Raw genomic sequence first — 27,580 nt, forward strand, 5'->3', positions numbered from 1 at the left:
GTCAGACTTATTGAGCAAAAGAAAGGCAAAGTAAAAAGGAAATTTCCACTGTACCTTTTCGTAAACAACCAAACGTATAAGAGGGGTCAGACTTATTGGGAAAAAGAAAGGCGAAGAAGAATAGGAAAGCTTCACATTACCTTTTCTAGCCATCAACACCAGTAGAAAGACTTGACTTGTTGACTCTGTGTACTAACAGAGACTTATCAACATTTTTCAGGACCGTCTCCGGAAATGGAAGATTTCAACTGTAGAAATAGAAGCAATATTCATTTCAGTTGTCTGAAAGTTAAATGGTTTGCAGATATATCCGAAGGCACATAAAGATAGTATGAGAATGAAATTTTCAGGACCAACCTTCCATTTGTTCATTTTTCTCACTATAAACTATCAAGAATATGTTTCCAACCTTCATCCCTAACTTATGAACACTCACCTCAGAAATCCAAGACACTGTGAGTGTATGACAAAGATTGAAACAAGAGTGCATATTACGATGACATAATACTTAGATAAACACTTGTACTTACACAGATTTCTAATGCCGGTCCTCAACAACTCCATTAGTTCTCGATTAAAAAGTTCTTAAAACTGCCGGGTGTATACAACTTAAACTTTTATAGAAATTAAAAATTGGATCACTTCTACTCATAGTACATAGCTCAAGAAACTTCTCACAGTAGTACATATGCAGTCTCCCAAAATTTACATAGAAGTAACAAAGAAACGAAGTATAGAAATCTTAACTACTTTGTACAAGTTATATCAGAGCAAGTAGTCCATTTGTCAGTCACAGAATTTGGAGAAGGTAGTGATTTAACTTTCTTCAACAAAACAATATCTTCTGATTCAGGGAAAGGAGGAGCTGCTACTATTTTAGCTTCATTGGCATTGAGATTAGTCTGAATCTCGTTTAGAGTATCCAAAACTTCAACCATAGTAGGCCTCACGTCCCTATCTGTCTGCAAGCACAGAAAAGCCAGCTCCGCCACTGAAGTAGTCATTTCCCGAGTTTTGGTATCTGAATCGAACCCCAGGGATGGATCAATCAACTCATTAACTGCAGATTTTATGATCTTGTTTATTGCATAGTTGGCCAAATTGATCTCTTGGCTATGCCTGTTCATATCCACAGCTGGCATTGATGAAATGAGCTCAACAAGGACCACCCCGAAGCTATAGACATCACTTTTAATGGTCAGCTGGTAACATTCGTGATACTTTGGATCAATATAGCCTGGGGTACCCCGGGGTGTAGTCGAAATATGAGAGACATCATTTGGGAAGAGCCTTGAAATCCCAAAATCCGCAACTTTAACACCAAAGTTGTGATCAAGGAGTATGTTATTAGTCTTCACATCGCAGTGTATTACATCAGAAGCATGCAGGTAAGCCAATGCACCAGCAGTTTCTATGGCAATGTTCATGCGGACTGGCCAGGTAAGTGATCCGTCCTTCGCTCTGTCACCATGAAGGTGATCAGCAAGAGTACCATTAGGAATATATTCATAGACAAGGAGTAGTTCACGGCTTCGTCTTGAAGTGCATCCATAGAGGGTGACAAGATTATTGTGCCTTAGTCTAGTAAGGATATCAATTTCATTTACAAACTGCTCCATTCGCTTGCAGTTGTGCTCGTAGAGGCGCTTTACAGCAATCTCCCGTCCATCTTTAAGTTTTCCTGTTCATCGATGGGAAAGAATTAGCCAGAAGAAGAAACAGTTGATACATATCCAGGTTAAGAAGTTTCTCACCATAGTAAACAGTTCCATAACCTCCATCTCCAAGTACTCTAGAGGAATTGAAATCATCTGTGGCTTCTTCAAGTTCTGAATAAGAGAAGACTGAAACACCAAAGTATATACTGCCTCCCTCAGCATCATGATTAAAGATATTTGACAATTTCCTTGTCGAGAAGAAGTGGGATGAACTAAATTTCCTCTTCTTGTAACGCCAGATAACGTATACAGCTAAAGAAGTTATCATCACCGATCCTACTCCGCCAAAGACTGGAAGAGAAGTTAGTAATCAATGTCTTTGGAAAAGCAAAACGAAATAGCATCTAGAAGGAATTCTCCCTCAACTCCACATCCATACATTTTGTGTTTAAGTCTCTTCTTTCTGTTCCTTTATTGCTAGAGAAAGGATTTGAGCTTATACAAAATGATGGAATTTTAAATGATATGCTTGAATATTCTGTAATAAGAATACATGGCAGCAATTAAACATATTTTACTACCTGTTCCCAGAATCTGCCCCACCATATTTCTTCCAGTTGTTTCTTTTCTTTGATCGGTACTACCTGTAGGTGGTTTTGCATCTACAGAAGGTGGCAATAATACGAAATATATTATTTATGTGGCATGAAACAAAAAAGGGACTTAAGAAGCATGAACTTGACCTTGAAATTATAGATTATTTTGGAGATGTCTACCTTTGTGACAAGAAAATTTGTTGGTTTTATCAGTCTGGCATTGACCTCCACTATAATGACATTCGTTACATTCCTCAGACAGTTTCCATTCTACTAGAATTTCGGGACCTAATATGTCGAACAAATCACCATGACTTGATTGAATTGGCAATCTGATAAGTGAACAGTTGGTAGGAAGATTGTCTGCTCTTATGTATTCATCAACTTCAGAAAACTTGTAGTATATGCTAAGGCCTTCACAGCCACTGTACATATTATAATCCACAAAATGATTGTTCTTCTTCTGCATAATGTTATGGGCATTATTACTGCTACTGATGCATTTGAAGAACTTATTAATATTAATCATATGGAAAGACATAAAAGGAGAGTTTGGAAGGGAGAAATTTTTGTTGAAAGCCTGGCACTTGTGTTGTCTCAGTGTCGTTTGAAGCTTAGGGTCCCCAATCCAAACTGATGAATTATGCATCTCTAAAGCATAGTACCATTCTCCTCCAGGAACTATTTGGATTCTTGGATATGGTTTAGCATCACAACCAGACATGGACATTATTCCACAATCGGGTTGTGTGGGAAGAGAGTAAGGAAATGTCAGGTCAGTAAAATTTCCACATGAAAAGGACTTTGGACAAGTTGAAACATTTCTGCCCTTTGCCTGAACTAACATCACAAGTAGAGACAGAAGGAAACAAATAAAAGAAGAAGACAAATCCATACTGAATCTAACTGCAATAAGAGGAAAGCTAGCTAAAGCTTTGTGAATTGTGACTCTAGAAGTCTATATCTTATAAGACATGAATAGTGTCTCCATTACTAGTCTTAAGTTTATTGGTAATGTTTGTTAAAAAGAAAAATGTGCAACACAAACGTATAAGAAGGGTCAGATGTATTAATCAAGTAAAGAAAGGTGAAGAAAAAAAAGGAAATGTTCACATTAGCTTTTCTAGCAATTGACTCCAGTAGAAAGACTTGCCTTCTTGACTCAGCAATATAACATTATTTTCAGGACCACCAAAAATTAATGACTTGACCAGTAGAAATAGAAGCTATACATACATCCATATGTTAAAAAAAAAAAAAAAAAAAAAATATTCTAGTCACACCCCAAAATGCACCTAAAGATAGTCTGAAAATGTAAAAAAAAACACTGGAATCTATGACTAAGATTCAAACAAGAGTGCATCATATCATATATTATTATAAGTGGGAAGCTTCTAACCTCAAAGTTGAATTACTATTTTATCCTTTATTTAAATATTATTTTTTTTATGTACAAAAGAAAAAAATATATTCTAATAACTAAATACAAAACTGGATATAAATGGGAGCAGTTTTAAGGTATTCAAATGTGCATTATATTATGTAATAAATATATTGGAAGATAGAAAGTCATTCAAATGGATGAAATAGCTTGAGTAAGTTGTTAGCGGAAGTCCAAGCATTTGAAAATTGAAGAGTTATCTTGATGACACTTATTTCACATTATTATTGCCAACTTCAATGTAATTGTTAACAATTATATATATGGGGATGTTCATGGATTATTTGATAGGCATAGCTTGTGAAACACTGAATGCAAGGAGGGAGTCAAGCCACTCAAGAATTATTTTTTCATGCTCTCTTTGATCAGTAAGTTTAATAAAAACAAATATGTTGCTTCTATTTCCTTAAATAAACATTTCATATTTATTTTTTTGAATTTTTGACAAGAAAGCTCTTTTACATGTATTCACCATCTTGAAATGTGTATGCATGTTTACTTATGAATCATGATTCGAAATACGAAGGTTAAATTATCTAATTATTTTATATCATTTCATGAATTAAAATAGAATATTTTTAAATTCTTTAGAATAAATTTTACATATTTATACATTACAATCAAAAGTGACAGGAAATTCACTTTTAATTATTTTGTGTTTGTAGATAACCCTTTTATTTATTTACTTTTTATGAATGAAAATGTGGAAGTAAGAAAGAAAACTATAAAAATAAAATGGTGGGAACATAAACGAAAGGCGAAGACAAGAATTAAGGCAAATGATGCAAAATAGTAACGTTAGGGGAAAATAATAATAAAGTAAGAGAAAAAAAAGGATAAAAAATATTAAAATATGATAAGAAGTATGAAAAATAACCATGACCAAACTATTGTAATTTTTTGTTCATGCTACAAAGGAGAATAAACATACTATGTCATGTGAATGTAATATGGAGACAACATATATACTTGTTACAAGTACATATGGTAATTCAAACTTCGGTACAAATTGAGAAGGTATTTTATGTGTGTATTGTCCCTTTCTTAGAAAAGTAACAAACTAATATATTGCAGGTTTCGGCCTAATAACATAAAAAGGTAAATTATTTATCACATTAAATTTTGTTGTTCAAATTTGGCAGGTTACCGAAATATCTAATTATTTGGCATTTACATTTTACAATAAAGAAGTCATTTATATAGGTTGATTGTTCATTTATTTCATTTATATTTTTTCGTTAAATCATTTGTGAAATTCAGCACAATGTGATTTTAATATAACTCCTACCACATATAATATTTTCGTGGGACTCACGTGCAAAGCACGTGTTCAGGACTAGTATTATTAAAAGTGGAAGCATCAAAGTACAATGTTGGATTACCATTTTACCCTAATATTAAATAAAAATGTTATAAAATATTTAATTAACAAAATATTAAATAGTAATCATATCACATATTATACTGTACTTAAAATATATATTTTTACATAAAATAGATACATTTAAAATACAATTATTAATTGATAATCTTCTAAAAAAACTGTTGTCTCTTTACATTCTCCACTATGATCCTTGTCTTTTCATTTCACATATGTATATCTTCTTGTTCTTTACATTTTGTTTTTATGAGTTTGATAGAGAGCATAGGAACACTGTCCTTTCCGATGCTCCATTGTGCATGTTCTTTTAAGTTATTTTTTGGGAAAATGCACAAGTACCCCCGGAAAAGGGGTAGAAAATTATATATATAATAAGTTCGGGGGTAATAGGACCTTAGTAAAGGTTAGGTGTGTCTCATGGATTTAGGGCATAGGCTGGGGGTACTTATGCATTTTCCCTTATTTTTTATTTTGTTTCTTACTTCTTACTTCTTACTTCTTACTTATCATATAGTTTATTGTTTGATTGATGTTTAAGATTTTGATCTCTGATATAAAATAAAAAATTTAATTTTGTGTCAATAGCTTATGAGATGATTTTTTTGTTGCAGGGAAAATCAATTGATGAGATGCTTCTGTCTCAATCGCATAGAACTGTACTTTGAGTTGTGCCAATACTAATGGGGTAAGTGACATTTCCTTCTAACATTAATTTTTTTGTTAGCACAATATTCTTTGTTTGGTTTTTCTTTTCTCTTTTTTATTTTGTTAATAGTAGGTCAAATTTATTGAATTTTCATTCATGTGATTTATTTGTGTGTAAAGCTAATTAAGTATTGAATTTTGATATCAACCGTCATAACCCAATAAAAGTAAAAAACGTATTTATGAGCTATGGCATGTTGAGTGATTTGATATTCATTGCCTATTTGGCTTCACTTTCTTTGTCTGAATTTAATTTTTTTAATGGAGCTTTCATCCAAAAAGAAAGAAGGGAGGATAACAACCCATGTTAAGAAAGAAAGGAATGACTACAATATCATATTTTGGTTATTTTTCTCACGAAATTATATTAACTTTCTTTGCTTTAATTTTAGTTGATTGCTTTAGTTATTTGAGCCATAGTTTATCCCTCCCTTTCTCCTTTAGAATTTATATTACTTATCACTCACATGTCGTAATATTATTTTTTATCCCTTTTTTTTTTTTGACAACATAAAACAATACATGTCTTTTTGTTTCTCAAGTACAATTTTAACAATACAGTTCGACAAAATATAAATGAAATGTTGAATTCCTTTTCTAACTAAAAAAAATATTATAATTGCGTTGAGTCACATCAAATAAAGTTCGTATAGAAATGTAATATTGATTTTGGAGGTAGGACAACGGTTAATTGATGATATGAGCATATTAAGCCTGCAATCTATGGATTTAATTAACTTAATTGTTTTTTTTATCAAAACATAACATCTATATAAAAACTACTACTAAAATTTGACAAATTCATATCAAATTTTAACTCATAAATTCAAATTAAAATCAATTTAGTACTAATTAAGAATCTTCAAAGTTGGACATTTTAGATATTGGATGTCATTGATTTTTGAATATATTTATCATATTGATGCAATTTTGAAAAATACTTATGCTCACTGTGGTAAGGGATATACGCGCGTGCCCAAATACTAGTAGTGATATAAATACCTCAACTTGTGAAAAAAATGAATGTTTTAAGCACTTCTAACCTCGCATGTTCATGTCCACAGTTAATATGGCTACTATTAACCTTCTCCCATTCATTTTCTGTATCACCAGTTTTGATCCCGAAACAACGAGGGGGCCATTGGACAGAGGAGCCACTGTCACTCTGATGATCCCCTTTACATTCTCCGACCTCGAGGATTCAACAACCTCTTCTGTGTACTGAAAGTGTATAATATTCCTATGCCATTGGGTTAAGTTACCTGCAATAACAAGTAATTGTTTGTAACAGATATGTATTATAAGCTTGAAAATAAAGTAGCAAAACCTGCTACAACAACTAGAGAAAAGTAAATTTTATTAGAAAAAATAGACTGTCCAGCAATACAAAGCTGATACTGAAACATTACACAAATAGAGTAAAAACTTCTACACTGCAAGGTATATAACATAAACTCTTAAATAATGAAACTAGAAATTGAATGACTTCCAGCTCAAGAAATTTCTCACAGTAGTACATCAATAACAAAGAAATGGGGTGTAGAACTTTTAACTACTTTGTTCTAGTTATATCAGAGCAAGTAATCCATTTATCGGTCACAGAATTTGGAGAAGGTAGTGATTTAACTTGTTTCAACGATAACGTATCTTCTGATTCAAGGAAAGGAGAAGCTGTTACTATTTTAGCTTCAGTGGCATTGATATTAGACTCAGTTCTCTTTTCATTGCCAAATTCACTAGTCTGAATCTCGTTTAGAGTATCCAAAACTTCAACCATAGTAGGCCTCATGTCCCTATCTGTCTGCAAGCACAGAAAAGCCAGCTCTGCCACTGAAGTAGTCATTTCCCAAATCTTGGTATCTGAATCGAACCCCAGGGATGGATCAATCAACTCATGAAATGCACATTTTACGATCTTGTTTATTGCAAAGTTAGACAAATTAATCTCTTGGCTATGCCTATTCATATCCACAGCTGGCATTGATGAAATGAGCTCAACAAGGACCACCCCGAAGCTATAAACATCACTTTTACTAGTCAGCTGGTAACATTCGTGATACTTTGGATCGATATAGCCAGGGGTTCCCCGGGGTGCAGTTGAAATATGAGAGACATCATTTGGGAAGAGCCTTGAAATCCCAAAATCTGCAACTTTAACACTAAAGTTGTGATCAAGGAGTATGTTGTTAGTCTTGACATCGCAGTGTATTACGTCAGAAGCATGTAGATAAGCCAATGCACCAGCAGTTTCTATGGCAATGTTCATGCAAATCGGCCACGTGAGTGATCCATCCTTCGCTTTATTACCATGGAGGTGATCAGCAAGAGTTCCATTAGGAATATATTCATAGACAAGGAGTAGTTCACGGCTTCGCCTTGAAGTGCAACCATAGAGGGTAACAAGATTGTTGTGCCTTAGCCTAGTAAGGATCTCAATTTCATTCACAAACTGCTGCATTCGTTTGCAGTTGTGCTCGTAAAGGCGCTTCACAGCAACCTCTCTTCCATCCTTAAGCTTTCCTGGTCATTGATGAACAAGAGTTAGGTACATGAAGAAACAGTTGAAGCATAGCGCAGTTGGATTAGGAAGTCTCTCACCATAGTAAACGGTTCCGAAACCTCCATCTCCAAGGACTCTAGAAGAACTGAAATCATTTGTGGCTTCTTCAAGTTCTGAATAAGAGAAGACTAGGACACCAAAGTATATACTGCCTCCCTCAACATCATGTTTGAAAATGTCCGAGAATTTCTTCGTTAAGAGGAAGCGGGATGGACTAAATTTCTTCTCCTTGTAACACCAGATAAAGGAGACAACTAAAGTTATCATCACCAATCCTACACCACCAAAAACTGAAAGAGAAGTCAGTAATCTCCCTCAACTCCAGTATCCATACATTTACATAACCTAAGGTACTTGTCTTTTCCTATCATTCTGTCATTATCTAATAAAGTTTAAATGATATGCATGTAAATTCTGAAATAGGAAAGAACTCTGCAGTTAATGGATATTAAATTACCTGCTCCCAGAGTCACTCCTAACTTGCTTTTTGTTGTTTTTGCATCTAAAATAAGAGCGAAAATACTATGAATATTAATGATATGTGAGATGAAAATAGGAAAGGGTAAGAAATATGCACTAGACCTTGAGCATGTGGATTATTTATACCTGTACATTGAAATTTGTTGGTTTTATCAGTCTGGCAATGACCTCCACCTTGGTGACATTGGTAACAGTCGTAAGACAGTTCCCATTGTACCAGAAAAACGTGACTTAACATTTTGAACACATCCCTATCATATGCTAACGTGTCAATTGGCAATCTGATAAGTGAACAATTGGCAGGAAAATTGCCTGCTCGAATGTCTTCATCACCATCTCCAGAAAGCTTGTAGTATATGCTAAAGTCTTTACAACCATTGTATATTTTATAACCAGCAAAATGATCATTCTTCTTATGGGTAGTGTTTGGGGCATTACGACTGGTGCTGTTACATTTGAAGAAATCGTGAAGCGTAGGGGTAGTGAAAGAAATAGAAGGAGAGTCTTGAAGGGAGGAAACTTTTAGTCTAAAAGTACTGGCACTTGTGTTGCCTCAACATGGTATGAAGCTTCGGGTCCAAGAGCCAAACTGTAAAATTATGCGGTTTTTCCATAGGAGTGTACCAATCCCCTCCAGGAAGCAGTTGGATTCTTGGATATGGTTTAGTATCACAACCAGACATGATCATTAGTCCGCAATCAGATCGTGAGGAAAGAGAGAAAGGAAAGCTCAAGTCAGTAAGATTCCCACATGAAAAGAACTTTGGACAAGTTGAATCATTTTTTCCCTTTGCCTGAACTAAGATCAGAAGAAGAGATAGAAGGAAGCAAATAAAAGAAGAAGCCAAAGCCATATTGAATCTATACTGCAAGAAGAGGAAAAACTCGAAGGTTTGTGAATCGTAATTCTAGCTAGCTCACCAGAACTCTCTTATAAGATCAAATTCCATAACTTCTAAACATTGTAATCATTACAAGTCTTTCTCACTGGTAAAATTTGTCAAAAAGAAACACTATGTGGAACCAAACGTATAAGATGGGTCAGACTTATTGGGGGGAAAAAAGCTGAAGAGAAAAGGAAATTCTTACATTGGCCTTTAGCCATTGACACCAGTGGTAAGACTTGACTTCTTAAGTCTGCAAACAAACATCAACATCTAAGTCTTTGGAAATGGATGACTTGAACTGTAGAAATAGAAGCAATATTCATTTCAGTTGACTGAAATTTAATTGGTATGCAGATAGATCCAAAGGCGAAAACAACAAAGGAAATGGTTCTTGTCACACCTTAAAAGACACGCAAAGATAGAATGTAAAAACAAATATACAACTTTGCATTTGCTCACTTTCTCATTAGAAACTACCAAGAAAGTATTTTCAAGATTGACGGAGTATACACAAAATAAGCTAGAAATATAGGCTATGTTTCATGTCATCTTCTCCGATGATTTAGAAAAGAATCAAATCATTATCGCCATCCCTAGCTTATGGAACACTCACCTTAGAGTCCAAGACTATGAATTTATGGCTAAGGTTGAAACACTCAAACTAACACTAGTACTTGCATAGATTTCTAATGATGGCCCCTCTATTCCAGGAGTTCCATTAGTACCTCATCTTGTTAGTTTAAGCTTATAATTTTTTTTCCTAATTTCTCCCATAAGAAAAGACAACAAAAAGAGAGGGTCTTTGGACAGAGCCACTGCTTTGCAGGACCTGCCAGTATATGTGACAGCTCTTATATAATCAAATCAAATATTGAATCACTTTCACTCATAGATACATAGCTCAAGAAACTCTTACAGTTGTACATTCGTAATCTCTCAAAATTCACATCAATAACAAAGAAAGGGAGTATAGAACTTTTAACTACTTTGTAGTAGTTATATCAGAGCAAGTAACCCATTTATCAGTAACAGAATTTGGAGAAGACAGTGATTTAACTTGTTTCAGCATAAACTTATCTTCTGATTTAGGGAAAGGGAGTGCTGTAACAATTTTAGCTTCATTTCCACTGAGATTAGTGTCAGCTCTCTTCTCATTGTCAAATTCACTAATCTGAATCTCTTTTAGAGTATCCAAAACTTCAACCATAGTAGGCCTCATGTCCCTATCTGTCTGTAAGCATAGAAAAGCCAACTCTGCCACTGAAGTAGTCATCTCCAAAATCTTGGTATCTGAGTCGAACCCCAGGGATGGATCAATCAACTCATTAAATGCACATTTTACAATCTTGTTTATTGCAAAGTTAGCCAAATTAATCTCTTGGCTATGTCTAGTCATATCCACAGCTGGCATTGATGAAATGAGCTCGACAAGGACCACCCCGAAGCTATAAACATCACTTTTACTAGTCAGCTGGTAACATTCATGATACTTTGGATCGATATAGCCAGGGGTACCCCGGGGTGCAGTTGAAATATGAGTGACATCATTTGGGAAAAGCCGTGATATCCCAAAATCTGCAACTTTAACATTAAAGTTGTGATCAAGGAGTATGTTATTAGTCTTCACATCGCAGTGTATTACGTCAGACGCATGCAGGTAAGCCAATGCACCAGCAGTTTCTATGGCAATGTTCATGCGGACTAGCCAGGTGAGTGATCCGTCCTTCACTCTGTCACCATGGAGGTGATCGGCAAGAGTTCCATTAGGAATGTATTCATAGACAAGGATTAGTTCACGGCTACGCCTTGAAGTGCAGCCATAAAGAGTGACAAGATTGGTGTGCCTTAGCCTAGTAAGGATCTCAATTTCATTTACAAACTGCTGCATTCGTTTGCAGTTGTGCTCGTAAAGGCGCTTCACAGCAACCTCTCGTCCATCCTTAAGTTTCCCTAGACATTAATGAACAAGTATTAGACACATGAAGAAAGAATTGAAGCATAGCTCAGTTGGATTAGGAAGTCTCTCACCATAGTAAACAGTTCCGAAACCTCCATCTCCAAGGATTCGAGAGGAATTGAAATCATTTGTGGCTTCTTCAAGTTCTGAATAAGAGAAGACTGGGATGCCAAAGTATATACTGCCTCCCTCAACATCATTTTTAAATAAATATGACAATTTCCTTGTTGAGAGGAAGTGGGGCGGATTAAATTTCCTCCTCTTGCAACACCAGATAAAGTAGACAGCTAAACAAATCATCACCAATCCTAATCCACCAAAAACTGGAAAAAAATATCAGTAATCAGAGGTTTTCAGACAAAAGAAAACATCACAAGGAAAAAGAAAGTGTCCTCTCAACTCCACTATCCAATCATTTTGTGTAAGCTAAAGTACTTACCTCTCTTATCATCCTTTATCATTAAGGAAATGTTTTGAGATTTTACCACAATGAAGAAGAAATTCAAACGATATGCATGGAAATTCTGTAATAGAAAAAGATCGAAAGGACACTGCAGTTAATGGAAATTTAACTACCTGCTCCCAGAGTCAGTCTGAACTTTCTTTTAGCCATTTTTGCATCTAAAGGAAAAGGAGGGAAAGTATTATGAAATATTATAGATATGTGATATGAACACAAGAAAGGACACTAAGAAATATGCACTGAGTGACTGATCCTTTTTCAAGTGAAGAAATTTCTTGATGACCTTGATCATGTTGATTATTTGGATATGCACAATGAAATTTGTTGGTTATATCAGTCTGGCATTGACCTCCACCATAGTGACATTTGTTACAGTCCTCAGACAGTTTCCATTCTACTAGAAAACCGGCGCTTAACATATTGAACAAATCACCATCATCTGATCTCGAGTGGGTCGGCAGTCTGATAAGTGAACAGTTGGCAGGAAGATTGCCTGCTCGAACGTGTTCATCATCGCCTCCATGAAGCTTGTAGTATATGCTAAAGTCTTTACAGCCATTGTACATTCTATAATCAGCAAAATAATCTTTCATTTTATGGGTAATGTTTGGGGTGCTACTACTAGTGCTGTTGCATTTGATGAAGTTGAGAATATTCACTGGGAGAATTTCAAAAGAAATAGAAGGAGAGGCTGGCAATGATAAGTTTTTGTTAAAAGCCTGACACTTGTGTTGCCTCAACTTGGCATGAAGCTTAGGGTCCTCAACCCAAACTGTATAATTAAACAAATTTACTACAGCATAGTACCAATCTCCTTCAGGAAGCAGTCGGATTTTCGGAAATGTTTTAGCATCACAACCAGATAAGAACATTATTCCACAGTCAGGTTGTGTGGAAAGAGAGAAAGGAAAGCTCAGGTTAGTAAGATTTCCACATGAAAAGGATTTTGGACAAGTTGAATCATTTCTGCCCATTGCCTGAACTAACATCAGAAAAACAGATAAAAGGAAGCAAAATAAAGAAGAAGCAAAATCCATATTGCAAGAAGAGGAAAACTAGCTGAAGGTTTTTTCATTATACAGTATAAACTCTACCTAGATCTATTAATAGTCTTTAGCTTAATTGTAAAATTTGTCAAAAAGAAACCAAACGTATAAGAAGGATCACACTTGTTAGGAAAAAGAAAGGCAAATACAAAGAAAAAAAAATTGAAGCTTTCACATTGACGCAAGTAGAAAAACTTGACTTCATGACTCTGTATATTAACAACAACTTTACTCATTTTAGTTTTCGGAAATTTAAATGGTATGCAGATACATTCGAAACATGAAAACGAAAAATGAAATGGTTCTAGTCACAACTCACACCCTAATAGATACGTAAAGTTAGTAAGATGATGTGAAAAGAACATTGCATATCCATTTGCTTATTTTCTCACTAGAAACTGCCAAGAAAGTTTCTAAAGATCAGTGACGCAGCCAGAAATTTAGCGAAGGGTGCGTAAATTGTCTTCTAAGTTACGTTAAAGGTGTGCAAAATTAAATAACTGCACACTACATAATTTTGCAACGAATGGTGTGCATCACGGAGTCAGCAAACTATGTACCAAAGTCATCTTCTTTGAAAAATAATTAATCTTTAGTTGTCATTTCTAGCTTGTGAACACTCACCCTAGTATACATGACACTATGGGGTCGTTTAGTACGCGGGATAAGATGGAATATCCCACGATTATACCATATCTCACCTTATTCCATCCAACTTAAAATTATTTTATCTCATCTCTCGGGTGGAATAAATTAAATTAGTCCGAAGATAATTTAATCAGTAAACCAAACAACTCCGGCTAATATATGAAATACTAATCCCATCATTTTAGGAGTACAAAATAATCTCGAAATTAGCTAATATCTCAAACTAAACATGAGATGATTTACCGGAAAAATCACTCCGGTGATCCCCTTCACATTTTCCGACTACCTAGGGTTCAATAACCCTTTTTCCCATTTACGTTCATTTCCCTCTTTCTCCTCGTTTGTAAACTCCTTTTCATCTTCAAACCCTAGCCCAAATCGCCGGTAGAAAAACTCCGGCGACCCCGGGAAACATTTGCCGGCAATGGTGTTTTCTGTCTTTTACTTTTATTTTGTATTTCATCTAACTTTAGTCCCTTTTTTTAACAAAATCATCATTTTCACCCTCTCGTATATATTTTTTACAATATAGCACATAAATTTAGTCAACGATCAAAATCGGTAAATAATAGAATCTATTTAAAAATTCGTAGAGTTATACATATCAAATTAAGCTCATAAATTAGAACTTTACTTTCATCAAAGTAAATGTGTTGGGGGCGCGATTTAACTAATTGAGGTTAATAACTAAAAAGTCATGTATAAATAGGAGAATTTCGCTACCATCTCAATGGTCAATTATGAGTTTGTTAAACTTAAATATAAGTTACGATTTGTTGCATTAAACTTGCCTGTCAATGTGAATACTCAGTCTATAATAATTTTGCTTAAAATATAAGGCTCGTGATTTTTTTTATTCTTTATAATTCTATGATATTTGTGATTCACTGGACCAACAAAGTTAAATTCACGCGTTTAAGCTTGTTTAATAGAAAAATGCTCCTTGTATTGAATCTTCTTAGCTTTTTATATATTATTTTATATATATTTTGACTCTTCTAATGAGAATTTTAGCTCCGACCTAACTTGTATTCAAAGAAAACAATTGATCTTCCAAATTTTTCCAACACTCTCAACTAGACTTTGGAACTTATTAGCAAAGTCTTGAATAAACAGACAAAAAAGAAAAAGGGACCATCAAGACTAAGAAATTGGACAAATTTGTCACTCATATTATATAATTGACTTGGTCATATAGAATATAGTATATAGTATATAGTAATTCTAATTGTTTTTATTCATGTGAAAACAAGACATGTTTATTTTTATCTTTAAAATTGAGGTTTCCATTTGGTTCATTCTATGTTTTTATTTGGAAATTATATGTTGTGAAATAATTTTATAATGATTATTTTCAGTCAGGAATTTTGTTAAAAGTGTTTAAGATTTAATATACATGTAATAAAAAATAATTTTAATATGTATATTGAGTATAATTTTATATATATATACACAGAATAATTTTTTGATGAAGAAAGTTCAATTGATAACCCTTCATTGTATGTGACTTTACTACATAATTTTTTCAATAGAAATTGTGGACGCGGAGATTATTTGTTACTTCTTTTGTTTTAATTTATGTGGCGTTATTTTCTTATTAGCTCTTTTCAAAGAGAATGAATTGTTTTTATATTGAAAATGATTAATCTTTAAACGTTACATTTTACTTTTAGTAAAATGCTTTTGTAGTCACATAAATGTTCTGATATGCTTAAGATCACTAGTTTTAAAGTCTTGTAACGAGAGTCTAGATAAATGTTATGGTATGTTTAAGATCGCAAGTTTTAAAAGTGTTGTTTTCTTTCTTAAATTTCGTTTCAAGTCAAATTATGGCGAAACGAAAATATTTCTATATTTTTGTTGAAGCATGATATACCTCATAATGTCCTATCAATTTCAAGTTCCTAGTGACTTGAATGCTAGATAGATCTTGTCCCATCAGTTTATTTGTCCACAAAACTTATGGACCGCTAAATACACAAATGGATTGTGTCAAGTGTCACATAATGATTGGCGGAATGGATTGTTGTCTTATGATCTTGGATAGTCCTCATCTCGAAAATTAGTTTTTAGACTGAGTTAGCTCCAACGCCATTTTATTCAACATGGTATTAGCGCGAGGCTCGTCTTTGTTCTTGCTTTATCCAATGTTGGACCTATATATTATATTATCCACGCTTCAAATGTTCAATTCTAGATATAGATAGACCATGTATAAGTTAAATTACCATCATTGTACTCTGGACCTATGGTGCTCAGACTCTTCAAAAATATCATTCGGTGTGTGTTGGATCCTCAAAAGATATGCACTTTTTAAGGATCTGATACGGGTGCAGAGCAACATTTTTTTAGGGTCCGAGCAACATAGCTTAGGGCCAGCAAAAAAAACAGAAAAAGAAGGTAATTTCATGAACATTGACAATTGAAAAGGCAAAAGAAGCATAACATCAAGAACATAATTTATTATATGTACATTCCTATAAGCTCAAATGCTTTAGCTAAGAGTTAGTAGATTCTGAAGTCTGAAAACTATATTAGCTAAGATATTCACCTATGGTGCTCGAATTCTTCAAAAATATCGTCAGGTGTGTGTCAGATCCTCTAAAAGCTACGCATTTTTCAAGGATCTGACATGAGTGCGGCAACATTTTTTGAGTGTCCGAGCAACATAGATAGTCACTCACTCACTAGTGCTTGTTGTGGTAGAGCCACTAATCCATACCTCACTATTAGTATCTGATGAACTTAGGAACTTAACTTTCTTTAACAGTGCAACTTGATCTGATTCAGGGGAAAATGGAGGGATATTAACACTCTTAGACTTTGACAAATTAAAACTAGCACTAGTGTCAAATGTCTTCTCATTTTGATGAAACTCTCCACCTTGAATCCTTCTTAAAATGTCCAATACTTCATCCATTGTTGGCCTGATATCCTTATCAAGTTGCAAGCATCGAAAAGCTAGCTCCGCGACAGAGATAGTCATTTTCTTAGCAAGCGTATCTGAGTTTAGCCCGAGTGATGGATCGATCAGTTCATCAAATGCACATCTTTGTATCCTGTTTATCGCCAAGTTAGCCAAATTGATCTCGTTCTTGTGCCTATTTAAGTCAACAGCTGGCATTGATGATACAAGCTCGATAAGGACAACCCCGAAACTGTAAACGTCACTTTTGTCAGTAAGCTGATAACATTCGTGATACTCAGGATCAACGTACCCAAGCGTTCCTTGAGGAGCTGTTGATATGTGAGAAACGTTGTTGGGGAAAAGTCTCGAGAGTCCAAAATCTGCTACTTTGACACGAAAGTTGTTGTCGAGAAGGATGTTGTTAGTCTTGACATCGCGATGTATCACATCAGAAGCATGGAGGTAAGCCAATGCACTGGCTGTTTCAACTGCAATGTTCATACGGATGGGCCACGTGAGAGATCCCTCTGCTGCTCTTTCACCATGGAGATGATCAGCAATTGTTCCATGTGGAATGTATTCATAAACAAGGAGAAGTTCACGGCTGCGTCTTGATGTGCAGCCATAAAGGGACACAAGATTTTGGTGCCTCAAACGAGTAAGAATCTCGATTTCGGTTGTGAACTGCTGCATTCTCTTGCAGTTGTGCTCATAGAGGCATTTTACTGCAACTTCTCTTCCATCATATAGTTTTCCTAATTCATAATGTGAAATAACAATGAGATACTGAGTTTTCCGACACATGGTGAAAAGTGATCAGTTGAACACCCTTCGTCAAAATTATATGGTGTATACCGAAAACTATACCAAGTATAAAGGTCAAAAGTTACATTTTATACATATATTTATTTTTTTGAGAAGGATTTTATATAAATATATATTAAAGGCATAATACATAAACAGACACTCAAACTTGGACTCAGACAGCAAGTAAGCACTCCAATTTTGAGAGTGCACATCTAGATACCTCAACTTAGTGTCAATTGGCAACTAAACATTCCAACTCGTCCCCACTGTGTCTCGTAGACATCCAACATAGGCGTGGCACATAAATTTTGGAGGTGTCTAGATGATCATTTTGTAAGTTGGAGTATTCAACTGACACAAGACGGTTGAGGTGCCTGGATGTTCATACTCAAAGTTGGAGTGTTTAGGTGTCAATTGAGGCCAAGTTAAAGTGTTTATACACCGTCAACGAAATTCTTGGTTTCGCCACTGAGCATGAACACTAGCTACTTTTCACCTTTTGGAAATTGCTGTCTTTTTAACATAATTCTTAGGTTCAAAGAAAAACTTACCATAATATACAGTTCCGAAACCTCCATCTCCTAGTTCATTCAAGGGATCAAAATTGTTGGTGGCTTCCTTAAGTTCAGCATAGGTGAAAACTGGAACCTGAAATCCAAAATATTTGCTCTCTACCTCAAGATCCTGATGAAATTGTGTCAAACCATTCTTCCCTCGCTTGCGACACCAGATAGACAAGGCGAAAATGGAAGATAGTAGGATCAAACCAACTCCACCTAAAACTAGAAAACATAAGATACAGTAATCAAAATCTAATCCTTTGAAAGTGTACCACAAAAAAAAGGGAGCCTGGCCGGGGAATGGGCACACCCCAAGGGGTGTCATGTAGACAGCCTACCCTGATGCAAGCTTCAGTGGCTGATTCCACTGCTCAAAACCCAAGACAACTTTACCGTTGCTCCGAAGCAACTACTACTATAAAAATGTGGTCATTGTCTATTTAATCACCTGAGGCCATAATAATCATTTTCGAATTACTTTGTCCATTTTGTCCTGCAGTAAAGGAAAAAAGATAAATCTTTTTAGATAAACCTCAATAGAAAACAAGCAGAACAAGATTTATTTCTTAACAATACTATATATACCTTTAATGGAACAATGAAACTCGTGTTCATCGATCATCTGGCATTTCCCTCCTTTGTCAAGACACAGATGACAATCTTTGGACAACTCCCAGTTTAGAAGTGCACTAGAAGTCAACAGTTCAAACAAGCCACCTGCATATAGTTTTGATGGTGTAGGCAATGGAATTGGCAACTGTACAAGTGAACAGTGCTTTGGAAGTTTGCCACTTATCTTAGCACTAGTATTTCCCAATATTGTTTTATTGGGATGGTGATAGTAAACATTCAAACCTTCACACTCAGTATATCTATCAAAATCTTTGAAAAAGGAATCATTAGTCTTCTGGATGGTGTTGCCATGACTATGTTTGCATTTGTACAAGGTTAAGTTAGGAACAATTTGGAAAGAAATCAAAGGGGAATTTGTAAATGAGAAGTTTCTGCTAAAAGACTTGCAACTTTTGTTATTTAAATACTCTTGAAGTTTAGGATCTGAAATAAGGAAAAAATCACCCTTCTTCACTAAAGCATCATATTTTTGTCCACCAAATACAATCTTAGGATATGGTTTAGCATGACAATCAAACCTGCATAATCCACACTGAAGGTTGCTGGAATTTGTGAAAGGAAACTTCATAGCTCCAAGGCCTCCACACTCGAATTCATCGGTGCAGTTGGATTTGGAGTTACCTAGTACTTGATGTAGGCTAAAGATCATTAAACAACAGAAAAACAAGAAAGCAGAAGCCATATTGTGTACTCTATATGGTCTCACACAGCAAGAAAATTGGAATTTAACCTTGTTATTTGGTTTATTTTTCTATATGTGAACTTGGAATTTTGTTACAAAGACTTTGGAAAAAGGAAACAGGACTCAAGTGAGGGCCAACATAAAAGACTTTTCCACTCTCCATCCTCATTGACTAAGTATACTATGTAAAGACTTGAATCATTGACTCTTAAGATAAGATATTTCTACTCTTTTTTTCTGTTTTAAAGAAAATCTCATGCACGGTCTTAATAAGTATGTACCTTCTTTCCTAAGCAGAAGGCAAGTATTTTGAATCACATCATATTTCCATAAGATAAAGGGAAGTTGGTAAGAACAGTAAGTATTTTGGTTATGGGTCACTTTCTTTTGGAATAGGTGAACAAAGTGCTTTAAAAAGTAGCCGGATATATCACACTCCGGCTTGACTGACCTTTCGAGTGAAATAGCAAAAGATAAGTGATTTTTCTGATACAAGAGAAAGAAAAAATGACCTTTTGAGTGAAATAGCAAAAGATGAGCGACTTTTCTGATACAAAAGAAAGAAAAGTAAGTTCATTGTATCAGAAAAGTAACTTTGTTCACTTATTTCCAATAGTTGAATGATCAGACCATTTAAGAAATCAACTCGATGTTCTCAATCAAAAACATTCCAGTCTCCGTATCAGAAACAGTTTGAAGAGCTTTGTCCATAAGCTAAATAATCAATCACAGAGTGTCTCACACTGGTTGATGGAAGGCAGATCCATTTACAGTGTACATCCTGATAGGTTAGGCATGTACTCGACATACAATCAGAGACCAAAACAATGAGAAGAAATGGGGCATAAAATATACAAACTTGTGATACATCAAAATGTCAAGAGGGGATTTTGTAAAGCAGGACGGCTAATGTTGGTTGTGGTAGAGCCACTAAACCACCCATCATCTGTGGAATTTGGTTATGGTGGAGATTTAGATTTCATAAACTGGATAGCATTTTCGGGGCACTCAGTTCATTCCTGTTCCCAGAGCTGAGGCATTGTAAAACTCCAAATTTTGTATGGACGATCTCATAAAATTTTGCATGTCTACACTTGCCAAATTTGGTAATTTTTTGCTCTCTTATCCTGAAAATGATGTGCAACTAACTTTTACACTGTGAAAGGTACTCATAAATCAGGAGTTCACTGTTGCACCTCTATGTGCAATCACAGAGAGTAACAAGATATGATGTCTCCATGGAGGCGTTTTACTGCTACGTCTCTACCATTGCTGAGTTCACCTAAGAATGTGCACTGTTAGCTGGTGTATATATGTATATTGCGTTACTAAACCACAGTACTTTTACATGATGAAAAATCTGCCAAATACCTGCTGATTTCCTGAATTTTGCAACTGATGTATTGTGCAGCTCAAGTCGATATGCTTCTTACCATGGTAAACTGTTCCAAAACCTCCATCACCATGTTCTGTAAAGAAAATATTATGCACACAGCATTATTTGGTCATAAGAACTGCACATAGTAGCTGTCAAATGTCCCAGTAAAGTGGCTGATATTCATTTAAGTAACCTCAAATCCAGGATAGTAAAAAATATGCATGCTCGTTAGTGCAGAAAGCATGCCCATATTCAATAGTTACACTCCACTGTGTTCAGAAAACGGCAAATAAAGAACAAGAGTAAAAACTAATAAAGATAAAAAGAACGTCTCAGCAACTTATTCCTTTACAGATTATCAATGAGTACATATTTGTAACATTTATGTTGAAATGAAAGCAAAGAGTGTAAGAATTTCACCCGCTAACATTACTACTGCCACAGCTACTAACCCAGCTCTCAGTTACAGAAATAGGTGAAGGTGGCAAATGCATTTTCTTTAACAAAACTATTTTATCTGATGTAGGAGAAGTAGGGACTTTTTCACCACTACATTCTGTGTTATCAACAATTGAGTCATTCGTCTTCTCATCTTTGATTTGATCCGTATAGGTGCCTTGAATATGTTTGAGTGTCTCTAGTACTTCATCCATTTTTGGTCTCAAGTCCGTTTCAAGCTGCAAGCATTGAAATGCTAGCTCTGCTACTGAAGTAGTCATTCTCATAACCTGTGCATCTGATTTAAATCCCAGAGATGGATCAATCAGCTCATCAAATGCACATCTCTGAATCCTGTTTATCGCTAAGTTGGCCAAATTGATCTCATGTCGACGCCTAGTAATATCAACAGCAGGCATTGATGAGATAAGTTCAACAAGGACAACACCAAAACTATAAACATCACTTTTATCAGTGAGCTGGTAACATTCATGATACTCTGGATCAACATATCCAGCAGTCCCTTGAGGAGCAGTTGAGACATGAGTAGCATCATTCGGAAAAAGTCTCGAAAGCCCAAAATCTGCAACTTTGACACAACAATTGCTGTCGAGGAGTATGTTGCTAGTCTTCACATCGCGATGTATTATGTCAGAAGCATGGAGGTAAGCCAATGCACAAGCAGTTTCTACAGCAATATTCATGCGGATAGGCCATGGGAGGAATCCGTCCTTTGCTCTATCCCCATTCAGGTGATCTGCCACTGTTCCATTGGGAATGTATTCATAAACAAGGAGGAGTTCACGGCTGTGCTTTGATGTGCAACCATAAAGGGTAACAAGATTTCGATGCCTTAGGCGAGAGAGAATGTCAATTTCATTTTTAAACTGTTCCATTCTCTTGCAATTGTGCTCGTAAAGTCGCTTCACTGCAACTTCTCTCCCATCCTTAAGTTTACCTAGTAAGAAAGGTAGTACAAATTTAGCTATCTAGTCGTGTCATTTGAACATCTGATTTGCTTTCAAGATTCTTACCATAGTAAACAGCACCAAAACCTCCATCTCCTAGTTCATTGGAGGAATCGAAGTTACTTGTAGCTTCTTCAAGTTCAACATAGGAGAAGACCGAGACTCCATGGTAATTACTACTTCCATCAAAATCATGTGTTAAGGAACGATCACAAGATTTTTTTCGCGAGGTGAAGTACAAACAACTTTTGTGTTCTTTCTTGTAACAACAAACAATGAAAGTGACCACGAGGATTATAAACACAGCTCCACCTAAAACTGAAAAAGACAAAAATGAAGTAAACAAGATGTGGAACTATGTTGAAATGTCAAATTCAGGGATAATAATAATACAGTACTGATTTACCTGAGCCAAGAATCAACCCCAAATTATAATTCCCTGAAAATGAAGTAATGTCAGACAAATCGTGGAGGAGGTAGTATCGAAAAATAATGATCTGCATCTGACAAGAAAGAAAATAGAACTTATAAAATGTTTCAGTGGATGGAAATGGACATACAGGGACATGCATTTATAATTATTGGTTTTGGACCAGTAGGCAACTGCTTCTGGATGTGCTATACAATCTTTAGAAATGTCCAAGGATTGTCGTTTAGACATTGGTTTTCTTTAATACCACATTTAGAACAGCACCGAAAATAACCATACGGGGAAAATTCATAGGTCAATCTCAGACAAGTTAGCACTCTATGACCATGAATTAAGGGAGTGGAATAAGTGAAAACTCACCTATAATCTCACTATTGCCAAACTATACTAAACGCAAACAGGTAGTAAAAGAACAGAAAAGAATATAATCCTCTCCAAATCAGATTATGCAGTTTATACTACTCCCTCCGTCTCAATTTAAATGTATTACTTTCCTTTTTGGTCTGTCCCAAAAAGAGTGTCTCTTTCTATATTTAGTAAATTTCCAATTCCAACATTCTACTTGTCAAGTTTAAGACCACAAGATTAAAAGGACTACACACATCTTTGATTTAAGACCATGAGATTCAATAGTCTCCCTTTATTTCTAGAATTCCGTGTCAAGTCAAACTAAGACACTTAAATTGGGACAGAGGGTGTAATAGATAAGAGAAGAGTTTTTGATGTTTATGATGCACATGAAAACCTCGTTGATCGTTGTTTTAGCTTTTATAACTCTGCAAATAGTTAGTATCTTATGCCTAGAATCTTAAATTAGCAGCTTGGTAAGTAGCATTTACCATCCAGCAATGATTCTGGCAAAACCTAACAGAGCGATAACAAACAGGTTCACCATTTTCAGAGCCAGAATGGTTGCTGTCCTTTCACAGCCACTAACTTATTCCAAGATCATTGTAGTATTAATTCATTTTCTGACAACCTTAAATAGTCTATCTATTGGCATTTCTTATTGCTTTTCTTTTTCCTATTTTAACTGGTGCAACAACATATGACTCTCAAGGCATTGCACTACAATCGACTTGGTTTTTCCCGTTGTCTAAAACAGGATAGGGATGATTCACATCATTTGAAGCACAAGCAATTGGGTTTTTGGCGCACTTTATGGGAATAGAGTTATTGAAACAATTAAAGATTTACTATAATATAGTTGAGCCAAACATGAAGGGAAATCGATCAAAAGCAAAAAACCTCAGAAGAGCTATGAACGAATAACTCACTATGCCAGCATTCACTAACCAAAATGATTGGCTCTCATAGGAGATACTTTTGGTAATTTAGTGACTGCTGGAGGTTTAGTAAAGTAGCGTAAATAACCAAAACCACATAAACATGGATTTATATCTAAGATATAAAAAGGGTACTTGATGAGTAAGAAGGAATAATATGTAACGTATACAACAACAACATACCATGTAATCCCACAAGTGGGGTCTGGGGATGATGGTATGTGCGCAGACCTTACCCCTACCTTGAGAAGGTAGAGAGGTTGTTTCCGATAGACCCTCGGCTCAAGTAAAATAATATGTAACGTATACAACAACAACATACCATGTAATCCCACAAGTGGGGTCTGGGGATGATGGTATGTGCGCAGACCTTACCCCTACCTTGAGAAGGTAGAGAGGTTGTTTCCGATAGACCCTCGGCTCAAGTAAAATAATATGTAACGTATGCCAAGTATAAAACATAGTAGTTGTTGCAATTTTCTACTGATATTAAAGTTACTAAAGTAAGATAAAAGTCAGCTCCTGATTACATACTTCTGAAATGTTCTACTTATTCTTATTTTAAGTTTGACTAGGTTTTACATGTTGCAGTTTCCTACCTATATTAAAGTCAATAATGTAAGTTCTGATTCCGTCAAACAAGCAACTGCTCAATATGTGCAGCCAATGTATACATACTAATTACAGCTGTGGTTTGTTAACAACCCGGTTGCTGAGTTCATATTAGCCTACTTCAACTAATCATGTCAAACTATTAACCTAGTCCTTCATAAGTATCATTAAAGATCGCTTCTTAGACATGAATTATCATAGATAAAGCTCAAATCAGATATGATCACAAGCGGTTTTCCTTTAACAGACCTTGAGTCTGTAATTTTGTACTCGAAATGTGAAGTTGAATGGGCTAAGAAAAATGAGATTCAGTGGCCTATTAGATTGAGAATAGAATTAAAGAAGTCTTCAATTGGTATCCTTGTATACTTAACAAAATAATACTGGTGTAACAAAAAGATTAACTGGACAAAATATCAAACCAGAAAATGCTTGGATTAACCAAAACTAGACACCATTCAGTATTAGCAGCTATAAGGATACTTCCTGCACTTAGCTGTACCTTTTTGGGGTAAGAGGTTGTTTCCGATAGACCCTCAGCTCAAAGAAACGTTTTCATAGCAGGATTCCAAGAAAAATATGACAGCAAAATAACAAGATATAAAGCAAATGAAGCAACAGATAGTAATACACATTAAAGAATAAGAAACTACGCGACTACTAAATAATACTACTAATAAGGATTAAATCAGCTGTATCATGATGCCTAAATCAAGTTACATTTTTTGGGCGCTTGTAATCACACGAAAAGAACCTAAAGCACGGAGCATAATCATAAGATAAGGTGCTGCATAACTATACTGGAAATTTAACTTATCCTTTGAAGCTATAAGGATATTTCCTTGGCTACACTTTGTTGTAAACGCATTATTAATCATCCATAGCTATATCCATTCGATTAATTCAGCTGTATCTTGACTAAATCATCAAGCTATCACACGAAAAAACCTTAAAGCACGGTGCCTAGCATAGCATAAGGTGCTGCTTAATTATACTGGAAAATTAACTGGTAGATAAGGACATAGGGGCTTACTGGAAGGTTTGCAACTCAATGCATGAGGCCTGTCAGTGCAGAAACATTTGAATTGATAATTGATAGCATCAAATCCGCAATGTCCTCTACTTGCTGCACATTCACTGCAATTACTAGCAGTCCATTTCAATCTAAACCCCCTTCTCAAAAGCACCAGATAGTCAACATCTCGATTACTTCCCTCATCCCCAAGCATTTCTACAGGTGCCATCACATGTTTTTCACACACTTGTAATGCAGACTCAAAGCTCTCATCCTCAGCAAACATTGCATAACCCCAATCATTCCCATTTTCCCCACCACAACCAAAAACAATCATGTGCTTCGAAAGATTCCCAGATATCGAACCATTACACTTCGACAAGAAGTAAATTTTCGATTTCTTAACAAACTGAAAAGGGCGATTATCGAGTGAAATATTCTTGATATCAGAAACACATCCATTCCTTACACTACTGTTAAAGATTGAATTTTTAAGCTGAAAAGTATGATCTTGATATCTAATATCTTCAACTACATACTCATTTCCAGCTATATGTACAACAGGAAACCCTTGTTCACTACAATTTAGCCCAAATCCAGGGTACCCACAATAAGATTCTTGAACATCTTCAATATAAAATGGAAAGCTTATTCTTGGACCATATTTACAATTTACTGATTTATTACATACTACAAACTGTGGATCAACAGCAGAACACTTATCTATTTGCAAAATGAAGCATAAAACACAAAGGTTTAATGATACTATCAAGAAATACCTTTTTTCTTGTTTCATTTGTAATCTTGAAACAGCTGAAAATATACAAACTAAACAAGTAGATAATGAAAATTATACTAAAAAGAGAAAAGGGGTTTCTTGGGTTTTTTCCTATAGAAGAAAGATTGATTTTTTAAGCAAAAAGATGGATTTTTTTGCTCTCTGCAACTGGCTCTGACAGAAGGGTTGACTATGTATCTACCTATATTTCAGAAAGATTGAATTTTCAAGATAATTTTTGAACCAAAAAAAAAAAGCTGCATTTATTGACCAATAAACTTTTTGACTGATGATTAATTAGCTTTAAATTGCAATAAAAATGGCTGCTTTAGAGAGATTAGTCATATTCACAGAGGATATATTATATTATATTACAATAAAAGAGGGACACGAGTTTCTTGCTCATATGTCTGCAGCAATTTGCAGCTGCCCTGTATAGAAGAAAGAATGGATTTTTAGCTAGCGTCTCGTCACAGATTTTGAATAATCATGTTTATATATATATATATATATTTGGTTATAAAAATTTGAGCTAACGTTTGATTATAGATTTTAAATTAAATTTTGAAATTTATCTTCAAATATTTATTTAATTATGAAATTTGATCAGAGTTTAAATGAAGCAATCTTCGGTATTTTCAAGTTTGCAAAATCAGGCTCATTAAGTTTTGAGAAGAAAACTCATCTAACTCATAAAACTATAAAAAATGAATTATGTAAAATATGTATTCAAATAAAACTTTAAAATCCAAAAACTCAAATTTTAATTTTCAAGTTTGAACGTCAAAAATTTATGCTCAAACGAGAGCTTAATCTATGAAGGGTATTTTTGTCCATTTGTATTAAACCAAATTATATGCTCAAAAGGCTTTAATCATTCAAAAAAATGGAGAATCAATAGAGGATTAAATATTCTAATGTTTTTTAAAAGAGGGAAAAGGGTCAAATTTACTCTAGTATTATTCGAAAATGAATAATATCTTTGTCTATTAAACTTTTGAATTTTTATCTAGCATTACTTACACGTTGTGAAAGAGAAAAATTGTTTTTTTTTTCTATTCGACTTCTTGGAAAGCTCCAACTTGAAGTTAATTTTAAACTATAATAAAAAGTTGAATGGTAATTTTTTTACATTTTCTTCCAAGAATGAAATTCATCCGCTTGTCATTGGAAGTATATGTTAATTATTAGTACGAGATGATTTGTTATTTATATGATATCAAAATTTTATTTAATTAATTTAAATTTGTGTCACCTATAGAC

At 34.8% G+C, this 27,580-nt stretch overlaps 4 protein-coding genes across 10 annotated transcripts; all 4 read right to left on the reverse strand.

Annotated features, from left to right (window-relative positions):
* Window positions 1-551: 551 nt before the first annotated feature.
* LOC102602578 (probable serine/threonine-protein kinase At1g18390) lies at window positions 552-10,852 on the reverse strand. 5 transcript variants are annotated; one of them, XM_015307281.1, is made up of 7 exons: window positions 10,766-10,852; window positions 9,911-9,958; window positions 6,825-7,043; window positions 2,435-2,542; window positions 2,240-2,320; window positions 1,755-2,009; window positions 552-1,681 (listed from the first exon to the last, which is right to left on the reverse strand). In XM_015307281.1, exons 2-7 carry the CDS (start codon window positions 9,924-9,926, stop codon window positions 747-749), a joined length of 1,614 nt encoding a protein of 537 aa, XP_015162767.1. In that variant the 5' UTR covers window positions 9,927-9,958; window positions 10,766-10,852; the 3' UTR covers window positions 552-746. The 5 variants fall into 5 exon arrangements, with proteins under 5 accessions (XP_015162767.1, XP_015162766.1, XP_015162765.1 ...); XM_015307280.1 differs by lacking the exon at window positions 10,766-10,852 and adding an exon at window positions 8,799-8,843 and having other exon boundaries at window positions 8,948-10,428; XM_015307279.1 differs by lacking the exon at window positions 10,766-10,852 and adding an exon at window positions 8,799-8,843 and having other exon boundaries at window positions 1,755-1,994; window positions 8,924-10,428.
* LOC102587241 (probable serine/threonine-protein kinase At1g18390) lies at window positions 10,563-13,489 on the reverse strand. Of its 2 annotated transcripts, none has more exons than XM_015307268.1 (4): window positions 12,382-13,489; window positions 12,242-12,286; window positions 11,737-11,988; window positions 10,563-11,658 (listed from the first exon to the last, which is right to left on the reverse strand). In XM_015307268.1, exons 1-4 carry the CDS (start codon window positions 13,163-13,165, stop codon window positions 10,691-10,693), a joined length of 2,049 nt encoding a protein of 682 aa, XP_015162754.1. In that variant the 5' UTR covers window positions 13,166-13,489; the 3' UTR covers window positions 10,563-10,690. The 2 variants fall into 2 exon arrangements, with proteins under 2 accessions (XP_015162754.1, XP_006344161.2); XM_006344099.2 differs by having other exon boundaries at window positions 12,412-13,488.
* Window positions 13,490-16,239: 2,750 nt separating this feature from the next.
* Window positions 16,240-19,914, reverse strand: LOC102581941 (probable serine/threonine-protein kinase At1g18390). 2 transcript variants are annotated; one of them, XM_015307270.1, is made up of 4 exons: window positions 18,683-19,914; window positions 18,546-18,590; window positions 18,089-18,313; window positions 16,240-17,485 (listed from the first exon to the last, which is right to left on the reverse strand). In XM_015307270.1, exons 1-4 carry the CDS (start codon window positions 19,410-19,412, stop codon window positions 16,503-16,505), a joined length of 1,983 nt encoding a protein of 660 aa, XP_015162756.1. In that variant the 5' UTR covers window positions 19,413-19,914; the 3' UTR covers window positions 16,240-16,502. The 2 variants fall into 2 exon arrangements, with proteins under 2 accessions (XP_015162756.1, XP_015162755.1); XM_015307269.1 differs by having other exon boundaries at window positions 18,089-18,319.
* Window positions 19,915-20,949: 1,035 nt separating this feature from the next.
* LOC102588115 (probable serine/threonine-protein kinase At1g18390) lies at window positions 20,950-26,702 on the reverse strand. Its single transcript, XM_006344102.2, has 4 exons — window positions 25,558-26,702; window positions 22,603-22,635; window positions 22,263-22,514; window positions 20,950-22,186 (listed from the first exon to the last, which is right to left on the reverse strand). Exons 1-4 carry the CDS (start codon window positions 26,333-26,335, stop codon window positions 21,207-21,209), a joined length of 2,043 nt encoding a protein of 680 aa, XP_006344164.1. The 5' UTR covers window positions 26,336-26,702; the 3' UTR covers window positions 20,950-21,206.
* Window positions 26,703-27,580: the final 878 nt, after the last annotated feature.

This window comes from Solanum tuberosum, unplaced genomic scaffold, assembly GCF_000226075.1.
Source record: "Solanum tuberosum cultivar DM 1-3 516 R44 unplaced genomic scaffold, SolTub_3.0 scf00051, whole genome shotgun sequence".
Taxonomy (NCBI): domain Eukaryota; kingdom Viridiplantae; phylum Streptophyta; class Magnoliopsida; order Solanales; family Solanaceae; genus Solanum; species Solanum tuberosum.